General features: G+C 22.7%; 5 protein-coding genes across 5 annotated transcripts; 3 read left to right on the plus strand and 2 right to left on the minus strand.

The window, feature by feature from the left end:
• Window positions 1-673: 673 nt before the first annotated feature.
• PCHAS_1307900 (major facilitator superfamily domain-containing protein, putative) lies at window positions 674-2,582 on the plus strand (the record flags this gene model as incomplete). The annotated part of the gene is made up of 3 exons (XM_016799099.1): window positions 674-1,775; window positions 1,925-2,032; window positions 2,206-2,582. The coding sequence occupies 3 exons, from the start codon at window positions 674-676 to the stop codon at window positions 2,580-2,582; spliced, it is 1,587 nt and encodes a 528-aa protein (XP_016654438.1).
• Window positions 2,583-3,471: 889 nt separating this feature from the next.
• On the plus strand, window positions 3,472-4,724 carry PCHAS_1308000 (conserved Plasmodium protein, unknown function; the record flags this gene model as incomplete). The annotated part of the gene is made up of 6 exons (XM_016799100.1): window positions 3,472-3,654; window positions 3,772-3,892; window positions 4,037-4,161; window positions 4,276-4,356; window positions 4,452-4,565; window positions 4,641-4,724. 6 exons carry the CDS (start codon window positions 3,472-3,474, stop codon window positions 4,722-4,724), a joined length of 708 nt encoding a protein of 235 aa, XP_016654439.1.
• A 276-nt stretch (window positions 4,725-5,000) lies between these two features.
• On the minus strand, window positions 5,001-6,539 carry PCHAS_1308100 (cytoplasmic tRNA 2-thiolation protein 2, putative; the record flags this gene model as incomplete). Its single annotated transcript, XM_016799101.1, has 1 exon — window positions 5,001-6,539. The coding sequence occupies one exon, from the start codon at window positions 6,537-6,539 to the stop codon at window positions 5,001-5,003; it is 1,539 nt and encodes a 512-aa protein (XP_016654440.1).
• Window positions 6,540-7,837: 1,298 nt separating this feature from the next.
• PCHAS_1308200 (conserved Plasmodium protein, unknown function) lies at window positions 7,838-8,530 on the minus strand (the record flags this gene model as incomplete). Its single annotated transcript, XM_016799102.1, has 1 exon — window positions 7,838-8,530. The coding sequence occupies one exon, from the start codon at window positions 8,528-8,530 to the stop codon at window positions 7,838-7,840; it is 693 nt and encodes a 230-aa protein (XP_016654441.1).
• A 3,139-nt stretch (window positions 8,531-11,669) lies between these two features.
• On the plus strand, window positions 11,670-12,788 carry PCHAS_1308300 (60S ribosomal protein L1, putative; the record flags this gene model as incomplete). Its single annotated transcript, XM_016799103.1, has 2 exons — window positions 11,670-11,674; window positions 12,140-12,788. 2 exons carry the CDS (start codon window positions 11,670-11,672, stop codon window positions 12,786-12,788), a joined length of 654 nt encoding a protein of 217 aa, XP_016654442.1.
• Between the last annotated feature and the right edge of the window lie 1,845 nt (window positions 12,789-14,633).

Genomic DNA, 14,633 nt, shown 5'->3' on the forward strand with positions numbered 1-14,633 from the left:
TTTATATGTTCGTTCATTTATTTATTCATTTAATTATTCAGTGATTCATTCACTTATTCATTTATTTATTCTTATTTTTATTCATTTCATCATTTCATTTCTTAATTATTTTTTTCGATTATCATCATGTGAAGCATAACACAGCATAACTATATTAACAAATAGCCATTATGCTTAAGCTTTTTTCAAATCCCATTGTGTTTAATGCTTATTTTATTTTTTCCTTCATCATTTAGTAAAAGAAAAAAATAAACCAAAAAAAAACAAATATATGAGATATTTTGTTATCTCAATATATATATATATGTATAATATGCGTGAGGTTGTGAAAGAGTTTTATGAGAATATACATACTCTTATACATGAACTTACGTCATTAAGCATATTTATATATAATAAATAAACTACTAAAAGCTTGATAAAAAAACAAAATAAAATACGAGCAACTTGATATTTAAAAATATCAGAACATACTAATACAAGAATTGCACTTTTAAGAAGATTTAGCTTATATTATTTGTCCAGTTCATTGAAACATTATTTTTTAAAATTTTGGTGGAGAGCCCTTCTTAACCAAAGAAAAAGAAAACAGCCCAAAAAATATATACTTATACTAATCCAAAGTAAATGAAAAAACGAAGCACACACACATAAATATAGATAGATACATAGGATGAAACTCTTAAGAGATCACGATAACTTGTTTTATGAAAATGAAGAATATGAAAAAATTCGGAAAAAAACTTTATTTAAAATATTATTGTCCGTTTTTATCAAAACGTTGTTCGAGTCCTTTTTACAGCCCTTACTCCCATTCTATATTTTAAATTATTATAACATAGAAGTAAAAGAATTAGGAATTTTATTAAGTTTTTATTCTTTTTCACAATGTATTATGTGCTTGATAATAGGGCTTTTTTCTTCAATAAACAAGAAGCATTTATTAGTATTTTTAATTTTATTTAATTTAGTAGGTATATATTTATTTTACATAAAATTAAATTTTACCTTATTAGTAATAAACAGAATAATATGTGGCTGTAGTTCAGTTTTTGTAGTTGTTGTCAATGCTATAATTAATGATTTAGTTGATACAAACGTATGCATATATTACACATATATAAATATATTCAATGCAATTGGTATAATATTAGGCCCATTACTATCATCCTTCTTTTTAACAATTTTTAATTTTGAAATTATATTAAACTTTAACACATTGGGATTAATATCTTCCTTACTTATTATTCTTACAATTTCGAGTGAGCTACTTTCTCAAAATAAATATAAAACACCAGCCAAATTAGTTCGGGAGTACAAACTAAATCAAGATAACAAAAATGATGATAAATTAGAAGAGAAAGATAATGCTAACACATGGATTACTTACAAAAATTATAATAAACATGGTGAACAAAATAAATTACTTTTAAATAAATACTATAAAAAGGGGGATAGTGAATATGTAAATAATGAATTTTTAAACAATAAAACTAATTATTCAGAAACAGGACGTAAAGGAAATATTTTTAATTATTATAATGATGATATATCAGATAAATCTTATCAACAATTTTTAAGACGATCAGATTATTTATTCATTTCAAAAATTTCTCTATACATTAAAAATATATTTAATAAAATTTTGAGTGTATCACTAACTTATAAATCGAAATGCTTACTTTCCATATGTTTACTTCGATTCTCGGCATCATTCTCATCAAACCTAATGAACAATATTTTTTTTGTTTTTTACAACGACAATGTTTCATCTGGTAATATTTCAATACCACTTCCTTGAAAAATAGTGTGAAATAATCCATTCACCGAATATTTCTTCATTGTGCATGCAATAAATATTGAATTATTTTGTTTTGATTCCTTTATTTTATTTCTTTTCGTTTCATTTTTTCCTTTTTATCAGGTAACAAGCAAATACAAATTAGTCTTTTTGTTTCCTTGAGTGGAATAATAATGATATGCTATCAATATTTTTCCTTCTCATTTATTCTTCGAAATTTTGGATATAATGGTATGAAAAATTACGAAAGTGTGTAAAGAATACTGATAGGAAATGTTTTCCCCTAATATACATGATGCCTTATTGATATATTTTCTTCACACCCAAATTTATATTTCTTCGTGTGAATTTGTCACTTTTTTTATTACTCATACCATAATTCGATGACATTTTTTTTAATTCAGGAACTGCTGTCATAGGGCTAATTATACAGAGCACAGGAGTATTATTGACATATAACAGTATAAAATACTATAATTTAATTTTTCAATATATTAGTATTTGTTTTATTCATTCATGTTCTTATGCTTATATAGAGCCAATTATACCAACAATAGTTTCTCTATTTTTTGATAAAAAGGATCAGCTATTTACACAAAGTATAGTATCATTTTTTCGATATCTATCTTTAACCATATCACCTATTATATACAGTTATTATTATATAGAAAACCAGTTATTTCCTTTTTTTATTTCTTCATGTATGTCTATTGTATCTATTTTTTTTGTTTTTCTTTCATTTAAATATTACGAAAAGATGATTAAATCTACGCAAAATTGATGCACACCATGTCTATTATTATCCTACTTATTTGTTTTTATTTATTTTTTTTAATAATTATTAAAATATTTTTATTTTGTATACCAATATTCCTTTTTTTCTTATCAATGCCTTTCATGCACCTAAATATTTCATTAATGTTTAATTCATTTGTATGTATCATATGTATATTCAGTAAACAACACAATCACTATATACATGCATGTTTTTGTTTTATTCTTTTGCAAACTTTTACAAACTTAAAAAAAATAAGTTAAATTTGCAATCTTTTCTAGATATGTTTATTCATCATAGGATTCTTTCCCCCTTTAAAAGGTTGACAAATTTATAGTATGGCCAAAAGAAAATATACTAATGCTAAAAATAAAAAGAACCTATTGAATATGCTATACAACCAATTTGTATAACTTCTCATATTTTTTCTATGCATACATAGCCATATCCTTGCCATATATTTTTTTTCACATAATACCTAAATGATAAAATCGAAAAAAATATATATATCCTCAATTATTACTTTGTCCGCATTTTCGATGCCACTAATATTTTATTTATTTGTTTTGATATAAAAAAATTAAAAAAATACACACATATACACGAACTTGTAATAGTAAAATTTGAAAAATTTTTATATTTAATAAAGTATCGAAGGAATGTTTTAAATCTTATTATATATGTATTTAAATATTTTAAAAAGACATAAATATGTGTAACAATATGGCATTTATTCATTAAAAAGTATAATGGGTACATTAATAAATTTCACTGATTGAATTTTCATAATATTGGGATGTTATAATCAGCATCAAAATATTTTATTCGTCTAATCTAAATGATATATATATACATATTTTATTATAACCGCTTAAAGTAAAAAAAGAAAGCAAAAATGTATATGGGAATAAAGAAGGCTGATCAAAATGTTGAAAAGAATTATTCTAGTATGACTATGGAGGAAAAGAATAACTTAAAAATACGAATTATGCATGATGCATTAAACTTTTCTCAAAACTTTTCATATTCAAACTATTTAAATTATCAATATTTATCTCAACTATATGCAACAAATATGGTAAGAAAATAAAATGGTTCAACCCAATTCACATCTATATTTGTCATATCATTCATTTATTATTCACACATTCTTCGTCTTTTTCATATTTTTAATTATGATTCTTTGCTTTAAAAGGAGGAATTAAAACATATGGAAAAAATCGTTAATGAAATTAATATTGATATTAACAAAAAAAATGAATTATTTAAGATGGCCCAAGAAAATATCCCTCTATATTATTACCCTCTTAACAACAGTTAAATTAAGACAATAAAAATAGCTTTTACTCATCTATATATTTATACATATTTATGCTGTCACTATATATATTATGTTTAATCGTTTATTACTTTGCATGGTACATAAAAATCGAACAAATTTATACATCTTTTATATGCAGTGTATACTGAAGGAGAGTTACAATATTTTGGAAATTGTATTATACCATATGTTAGAAAACAAGAAGAAATAAACGAAATTCAAAAACAGATGTTTAACGCATACCAAAACAGTGTTATTTATAATGTATTAAAAATATATTCATTTAACTAATTTTTATTATAACAAACATTTATTGCATTTCTAATTAAAGAAGTGTATATTTAAATATTGTTTTCTTCTTATTTTAACTTTCTTAAGGATACCTTTGAATTATGGATAAACGACCTCGAATCATTGAACAAATCTATTATTTTTGAAAAATATAGAAACAAAAACAAGGTATACATTATATATCCATCTACATGTGTACATGGCTAGTTGCACTCTCTCTATGCACACACATTATACGACATGTTTAATAACATCTTTTACAGAATCAACGAATACTTATGAATCGTGAGCTACGAGAAGCAGCCCATGTCAACAAAATTGAAAAAATCAAGAGACATATTAGGAGACATGTATATAAGGATAATAACAACATATATGTAAGTCACACCGAAAATATTCTATATTTAGTAAAATAATTTAAATTACATATTTCTAATATCTTTTCTTTAAAGGTTTCTCAAGAACAAACGAAAGAATGCAAGGAACAACCAAATTACCCACCAAATCACAAAATTAATTTTGATGATTGGTTGTAATTATTAACAATCATGATCATAATAATTTCTTAATTCTCTTACACTCCTTTCTAATGTGATAAAAGCTGAGTATTATTAAAAATTTATTCTCAAAATTTGTTTATAATATAGGATTAAACAAATATTAAAAATAATAAAATGAGCGCATGCCAATTAATACTAAGGACAACCAAAAGTATTAACATAAAAAGTAAATCAACCAAAAAATTATAAAAATCGCAAAATAATAAACAAATAAAACACAAATCATATAATAATAAAAAATTAAATCAAATTTTATATAAGAGAATCGAACAAATTAAAAAAACTTTCATTAGATGAAAATATACTCAAGCAAGTAGAGCATATATTATCTGTGTATTTCATTCTTATAATATATTTTGTCTGAATTTTATTCATTTTATTTATAAAATTCTTTTCTTCTGGTGTTTCTTTATTACCAGAACAAATATAGCACAAAAAATTTTTATTATAATTATTTAAATTTTCATAAATATTATTATTTGACGATTTTGTTTCAACACAATTTAAATTGTTTTTTTGTTTTTTTTCATTTTCATTCTCATTTGTATTATTTTCTTTACCATTGCTATTCCAATTAATATTTTTATCATCCCGTTTTTCAATTTTATCATATTTGCTTTCACATGAATGTGATATAATCTTTTGGTCTTTACGTGTGTATTCCATTAAATTAACTAAATGATTACATGTATTATTAACAATAGATGTTGTATTATTTTTTGAATCTAAATTTGATAGTAAATTATTTATAGCACTGTATAATATATTTCCATCGAATATTTTATTATAACCATATTTAATATCTTTGTAAAAGGCATAAATATATATTTCTTTATCTAATAAGTCTTTTAAAGGCTTAATAAATTTTATAGGTTCATACCTATTGTCAATATAGCTAGTACATAACGGTATATTAATACCATTACCAATTATTGTATATAAAAAAGACTTATTTGAAATATTATTTGCATTATTTCCCCAAAGTACATAATTAATTTGTTCGTCTTTACAATATTTTAATATGTTATTATATATAATTAACTCGTTTATATAATTCAAATAATAACTCTTTTCTTTTTTTACTACATCATAACTTTGCAAAAATTTATCTTGATGTTCTTCTTTTATAAAATAATTACTTTTTAGGACTGTAAAATATATTTTGTTAATTTTTTTTTTAAAAACACCCTTATTAAAAGTAATTTGGTCCTTATGTCCTACAGGAGATATATCATCTTTTTGTGTGTTATTTTCTCCCTCTTCTTTTTCCACAATTTTTTTGTCATTACTTTTCCCTACAAGTTCAAATATTTCTTCAATAATTTTAATCAACTTCAAAATATATGTTTCATCATCAAAAATATCTACAAAAATTACTTCATTAAATATTGCATGTTCATTCATTAATAGCATATCATTTTTCTTATTTTTAGCACTTTGTAAATATTTTATAAATAAATATAAAAGGATAGAAGAACATATTTCTCCAGAAAACGCTACTGTAGTTTTTTTTTTGTTTTTGTGATTTTCAAAGGTGTTATCATTTTTTTTCATTTGATCAGTTTTGCCCTTTTCTTTATAGTTACAAAAACCTGGTTTACTTTTAAACAAACATTTTTCTCTTAAAGTATTTTTAAATGTATATTCTACTAACAACAAAAAGCAGTCTTTACACGATTTTTCTCGTGTAGAAACTGAAGCATTTTTTTTTTTACATTTATAACAGATTGGTAAATCGATTTTTTCCTCATTATTGTCGTTTGATTTGTCTTCCATATTTTTGCTATTCATTGCGTATATAAATATTATACAATTTTTTACTCTATAACCAAACTATCCATAAATTTAATGTACCATTTGCATATTTTTTATTTTTAAAGAAAATGAAATTATAAACAAATATCGGTAATAACAGTTGCAAATGCAGTAAAAGGACTAGATATAATAATTCAAGAGTATACCTTTATTTTTGATTGCTACACTGTAGGGTGGCAAAACACCGGGTTATATCTTCTATATAAAATATTTGTATTTTTTTCAAGGATATCAAACTAAAAAAGCTTGGAAATTATTATATTTCGCTCAAATTATTCGTTTAAAAATCTTTGAAACTCCTGTTATATGTTCCTTTAAATGCATTTTCGAAACCGATATTTTTACTTTATATACATTTTTAACTAAATATGACCGCTTATAAATTTTTTACTAACTTCATATAGATTATTTTATTTCCTGTATAATAATATATTTTTATAATAACCTATTCAAATTTTTATGCATAAAAAGCATAAAATACTATAATAATGAAATGATAAAATATATTTTGTTTTACCGGAAAAAATAAAAAAGGAAAATATGCTTTATACAACTCGTATTTTTAGATACCATTTATTTTTTCCATTTTACACATTAAAGTTTGTTATTACGAATATGCGAATATTGACACTGTTAAGTGACCTCGTTTTGCAATCAAAATTAAAACATATAAATTTATCTATAAATTTTTATTTCGTTTACATAGTAAGAATATATATAATAAAAATATACCTCAGAAAATATACGTATGTCGTACATATACTTTATATGCATAGTTACATATGCATTCCTATTATTATAATGCCGCAAATATTTTAATTTGGGATTAATTGATTTTCAAATTCTATTATTATTTTTAATTTTTAAATATAGTTTGTTAGAATAAATGCAATTTATTAACTTTGTAGTTATATGTAAAATATTTTAAATGTTCAAATTTCAACATAAAAAAATAAAGGTAGAACAACTATAATTGCATATAAAATGAAGAGGGGCAAGAAAAAAAATACATAGCGCATAAATATATTTATATAAATTTAAATATATAAAATCTTATACATATATATATATATAATTTTTTAGCATAATATGAAAAACACATGAAACACGCAAAAAAGCATTTTAAAACAGTACGAAATATATATAACTTAAAGAAACATATCCAATTATTTTTATTTATACATTCTTTATAAATATACTTGAAATCATATAAATTATAATTAATTTTATATTATATATGTATATATAACTCTTTGTTCTTAAGCGTGAGTCAATTAGTCAAACCCTTCGTCGTCACTATCTTTTTTTGCATTTGATCCACCCTTTTTAGAATCATCGTCATCGTCGTCATCATCTTCATCTTCATCATCTTCATCATCCTCATCATCCTCATCGTCTTCATCATCATCATCGTCATCATCGTCGTCATCATCATCGTCATCCATATCTTCAAAATCTTCATCGTCGTCATCATCATCATCGTCATCATCTCCATCATCATCATCGTCGTCATCATCATCGTCATCATCGTCATCTTCATCATCATCGTCTTCATCATCGTCATCATCATCATCGTCGTCATCGTCATCATCATCGTCATCGTCGTCATCTTCATCATCATCATCTTCATCATCATCTTCATCATCATCATCTTCATCGTCATCTTCGTCATCATCATCTCTGTCCTCGTCATCGTCGTTTTCGCTAGTGTCAACGGAGAATTTCTTTAATGCGTCCTCATCGTTTCCATCATCGTCATCTTCTATATCTTTATTTTTTTTTTCTTTCTTCTTCCTTTTATCTTTTTTCATAAGTTCATTCTTATGTTCACCTACAACGTTATCGTTGCCTTCTTCAATATCGTCTACAGTATCAACAGTATTATTTTTTTTACTAACCATGTTTTTATTTTCGTTTTTATCTTCTAATGTATTCAATGCCCTTTTTTTTGATGGTGAATTCACCATTTTACATTTTAAAAACAAAGTATACTGAGGATACTTGTTTCAACAATAATATATATATATATATATAAGTATTATATATATTTAATATATATATCTGCTTATTTAATAAAAAAATATTATAAATAAATATAGCTATATATATATGTAATAAATATTATTTAACATTCTTTTTAATATTTTAAAAATTAAAATCAAATGTTATTAATATAAAAATGACGAAGATAATAAATATATAAAATATATAAATATATATAATAAGAAGAAAATGTTTTTAAAAAAAATGCAATATAAAAATTAGAAAAAAAATTAATTAAAATATAAATATAAAAAAATGAGAGCAATGGATAATTATATAATAATGCTACTATTTATTTATATTCTTATTTTGTATTATATGTAATGTTAATTGCTTTATTCAAAATAAAACATAAAAATATATATATACCTACAATATATATATTTTTAATAATATTAATTCTATGCATAAAAATTTATGGATATTATTGGCATATTTATTAAAATTATATATTTCAATAAAATCATACTTGCTCGCTTGCTTATGTAAAAAAGGTATTAAATAATACTTATATATAATGGGCAACTATATATAAATATATCATGTGCGAATATATAAATATTATGTATTATTTTTTTTAATAAATGCCATGTCGCCCTTACTAGTTATAGCTGCAGTACGTGAAAGGCATTACATATATTAATATTTTATGCATAATTTAAACAATATATTTATATTAATAACGTATCATTATTTTGCTACTATACAAAGCAGAAAAGGTATATATATTATTTTTTTTTTGCGCAAAAATTGTTTTTTTCTCGTTATACCTTTATTTAACTTTGTAATTAAAAAATATAATATATTTTCTGTATATTCTATATTATTATTGTTCGGTGCTTTATGTAATAAGAACTTAAAACGAAAGAACTTTTTCCTTAAAAAAATGTTGAAATACAAAAAAAGCATTACTATGCCATTTATATATTACGTGTATTTTATTAAAATTTATAAAATAAAAATTTCTTATATTAAGCAGTGCTTTCATTTTGTAGAGTGAATAGAAATATATATAAGTGGGGCTAGTGATGGGGGGATGATATATATAATAAAATAATTTGGGTTTTTATTGTTATATATAATATTCTTATTTATTAAAATAAGGAATGGGAATAAAAGTACTCACATATATTTTAAAAATTCGTAATATTTTGTCAAAATACTATCCAAATAAAAAATTAAAAAAAATGTTCTGATATATGCAAAAAATAAATATACTTTTTTAGTCTAATGCAACAAGAGACACTGAGCCTTATAAAACCATTTTTAAGATAATAAAAAACTATCGTAAAAAAATATGTTTATAAAAATGTTAAGAAAACAATTGGTATTAAAACCTTTACAACTATTGAAATCATGGGTATGCACATGTTTGTATTTGTTGTAAATTTTAAAAATCGTCTTGTAAAACATAACTATTGTAAGTTCTTATAAAGCAAAAACGAAAACATATTTTAACTTTCTATTTAATTATGTGACTTTATATCGTATACACAATACAAAAAAATCACTTTATCTTTATCACAATATAATAATGCATTTAAAATGTATAATAAGTTGCTTCCTATTGTATCAAATTTTCCGAAATTAGAAAGAAATCATAAAGAATATATGTACACTTTTATAACGAATTGTGGTTAACGATTAGATTAGCAAATGGTGTTTTACAACACTCATATAAACCCCAAGCATCCTAATTCTTTAAATTCATTTTTAATAAATAGCTATAAAAGTTATTGGATAACTATTTATACATTTATAAATACGCTCAAAGGTTTTCTATAAAACATTGCACATCTCTATATGGTACGCAATATTAAAAGAGTTCATATAAGAACACAACTTTTTGTTTTTTTTATCACACTTATTTCTTACAAACATAAAGAAATTTTACGGCATAGAACAAGAACAATAAAATACAGCATTTTTCGCTAATTTATCATTGTTAGTATATATATGTACAACGCATATTTTATGCCATACACAATGGACATAATGGTTTCCATATTTTTTTAATTAACAAATTATTATACCTTAAATTTCACAATATTTTTATTACGAAAGATAGAAAAGATATTCCGATTTTCTACAATGTTTTTTAGTCCCCTCGTTATATACTATGCATTTACCTTTTTTTAACTATTTTCATTACAATATATTATATATTTATGCATAGTATTTTCATATATTATATACATAGTAACTAGTTTTAAAAATAAACATAAAAAATAAAATAAATTTATTTTTATTTCACAAAAATTGATATATTAATGGTTATTTAAAAAAAATTATTTTGGCTTTGTTTTATTCAAATATTATGTTCCATTGTATTTCCACATTTGTATTGATATATTTTTTATTTATTAATTTTTTTTAGCTGCCCGTATATTATAATAAGCTTTTCATTAATATATGCATATATTATATGTAAATTATTTCCATAGTATACACTATTTGTTTTGTGCCTTAAAAGGATTGCCCAAAACGGGATGCCAAAATAAGTGCTCTTTCCTCTCTGATTTTACTTTATACCGCATTTATATTTCCTTTTACATTTATTGTCGGTATTGTATTATTATTTTTTTTTTCTTTTAATAACTAAAAAAATATGCATTATTCACCTATATAAATATACGGTATTTATAATTACTTCTTATTTTTCCATATAAATAATAAATATATATTAAATATTTTTCCTACATATGTATAATCTGCTATTTTTATATAATAAATATTATACGCTTTATATATTGCATTTTTACATTATATCATATTAAAGCAAATTTATATTGCAAAAAAAATAATTATATAAAAAAACAAATGAATAATAAATAAATAAAATGTGCTTTCTTTCGATTCTTTGAAAATCGATGTAACAAGATATAAAAAGCTTGCTCTTTTTAATTTTTTTTAATAGAAACATACTTAATTAAAAAGTATTTAATTTTATAAAATTATAATAACTTGAGAAGATAATAATAATTTCTCAACTTTTTCTTAGTATAAATTATACCATTTATATATAATTAATTTTTCCTCCCTTTTTAAACATTTCCATTAACAATGAGGTAATTAATAAAAACAAAAAATTGTTATAAAAAAAATATTTCATTTTATATGGAATTATGCTTATTTGCTATATATATATTTACATATTTTAACTTTGATAATGGAAATTTCCCATTGCGTTTATTATTCTATATATATAATACTTATGTTTGAGTATGGGCTTATGCATTATTTATAGTTACATTTCATATTTGTTCTTAATTTATTGTCAAATATTAATATGTTACATATATAAATATGCCTACCATATGCTTTCTATTAATTCCATATAAAAAAATGCTTCTAAAATATGTGGGTATTATGCCCTATATTTGCATAATATGAATAAAAAATTTGCTACTAAAAAATAATAAATACATGTTTTTACATAATTCATGATCTATTTTTCTATATACTAATAAAACGTTTCCGAATTTCGAAATACATTTTGTTTCTTATTTCTTCCTATATTTTTACTTTTACAGCAAGCTAAATCAAGATTTATTAAAAAAAGCCATTAGCGATGTATTTGAAGGAACAAAACAGAAAAAGAGAAAATTTGTTGAAACAATAGAATTACAAATTGGTTTAAAGGATTATGATACACAAAGAGATAAACGTTTTTCAGGTACTGTAAAATTATCAAATGAAGTTAGAAAGAAATTAAAAGTCTGTATATTAGGAGATGCTGTACATTCTGAAGAGGCACAAAAATTAAAATTAGATTATATGGATATAGAAGCTATGAAAAAATTAAATAAAGATAAAACATTGGTTAAAAAACTTGCTAAAAAATATGATGCATTTTTAGCAAGTCAGGTCATATTGCCTCAAATTCCAAAATTATTAGGTCCAGGTTTAAATAAAGCAGGAAAGTTTCCTTCTTTAATTACCCATAATGATAAAATTAATGATAAAATTTTAGAATTAAGATCATCCATTAAATTCCAATTGAAAAAAGTTTTATGTATGGGAGTACCTGTTGGTCACGCTAACCTTAAGGAAGATGAATTAAGATCAAACATAGTACATGCCATCAATTTTTTAGTTTCGCTTTTAAAAAAAAACTGGCAAAATATTAGAACATTACACATTAAAAGTACTATGGGAAAACCACAAAGAATCTATGGTTAAGTGTGTTGCTTCATACATACATATATATATAGCTCTTTAAACGCGTGGATATATTCATTATGTATTGGTGTTAGAGAATTACACTATTTTATGGCGAAATTGGAATAAAACGGCGATGTACATATATGTATGCGCATATGCATATGTATATATAATTCATGAAATAGGATGCAGTTTTGAGGTAAAATAAGGAACGAGAATAATTCGCCAACTAAATAGTTGCATATCATGGAGGAATTACAAATAAAAGGGAGATTCATGCTATATTTGTTTTCGAACACTCACATACATTTCTATATATTTATGTATATTACGTGCTTGTTGCAAATTTAATAAATATTTTATATGCATTGTTCCAGAAGTTTGGGTTTATTTTTATTCCCTTACTGTTTTTTTTTTTTTTTTTTTCGAACACCAATATTTTGGAAAAAACAGTTTGTTTCTTTTCCCTTGTGAATTAGAATAATATATAATCATAATAAAAATAAATATGTATATATAATAATATTATTAATATTTATTTTTTATTGGGTTACCAAAATATTGGCAGATTTACAATAAATCGCCCATAAGAAAAAAAAATGAAATAGGAAAAAGCAAGGAAAAAATAAGGATTATAAGGGAATATAAAATTATTACAAATTTTATCATCCAAGTAAAATACACATTTGGGTGCTACATTTTTATATTCTATAATTATTATTCTTTCACTTCTTATTTCACTTTTTATATTTTTTTCTTGGTAACCCTATAATACCCATGCACGGGGTGCTCAATAATGCCCTATATACTTTTGGTGTGGTCTAGGCTTTCTTTTAATAATCATATAATATATTATGATTTACTTTGTCAAAAAATAAAGGAAATACAAAGGTTAAAATATAAGTATATTAATCAATTTGTTTATATTTATACTATTTACTTTTTTTCCCATAGTTCTCATAATACTCTTTTTAGCATAAGCCCGATCTACTCATATGAACTATGCAAATGCGCATTTGGTTATAACCCTTTTTAATTATTTAGAGCTGCAAACAAGTGCATCAGGGGTAGATATTAGTAAACAAATAGACAAATATATATCCTATTCATTCTATTAAGAGAAAGTTTAATAACACTTCCTACTTTTTAATAGTATTATAATGCATATATAAAAAAGAACAAATAACTAAACTTTTATAGTTATAAAAGTATCATTAAACCTCTAGCAAAAACAATGTTTCATATATTATATATAACTATTGGTTAAGACAATTAGCTCAATAAAAATGGTACTTTTATTTGGTACTATAAGCAATGATACTCTTAGGGTGTGACATTAAATGGTTTATTATTACGCATTTTGAACGCATATATACGTGCTATGTGTGTATATTTCTTATTGAAAGGAAATATACAAAAAATGTATTTGTATAGAAATATAGTCTCATCGAAGTTATAAATTATGCTATATAATTCAAGCACACTTTTAATATTATACAACCTGTTAATCATATAATGCTTAAATATATCCCGTCTTATTTTTTTAAGATACATAATTTTATTTTCAAAAAAATATATATTAATTTGTTATTTTTGCTTTTTTTCTAATTATTTGGTTATTTATTAATATTGTTTTATTTGTAATTCACAAATTACATATTTATAGTGGCTAGAAATGTTTGAAATTTACATATACTGCTTTAGTTTAATAAAGAAAAAAAATACATACACATTTCCATAAAATTATTATTTTTTTAACAAACTTGTTTTTATTGTATTTTTATGGTATAAAAATAAACACTATATATTATGTACCACATTTCTTATAATTAAACTATTTGCCATTATTTTTATATTATATCA

Source organism: Plasmodium chabaudi (genome assembly GCF_900002335.3).
Source record: "Plasmodium chabaudi chabaudi strain AS genome assembly, chromosome: 13".
Classification (NCBI taxonomy): domain Eukaryota; phylum Apicomplexa; class Aconoidasida; order Haemosporida; family Plasmodiidae; genus Plasmodium; species Plasmodium chabaudi.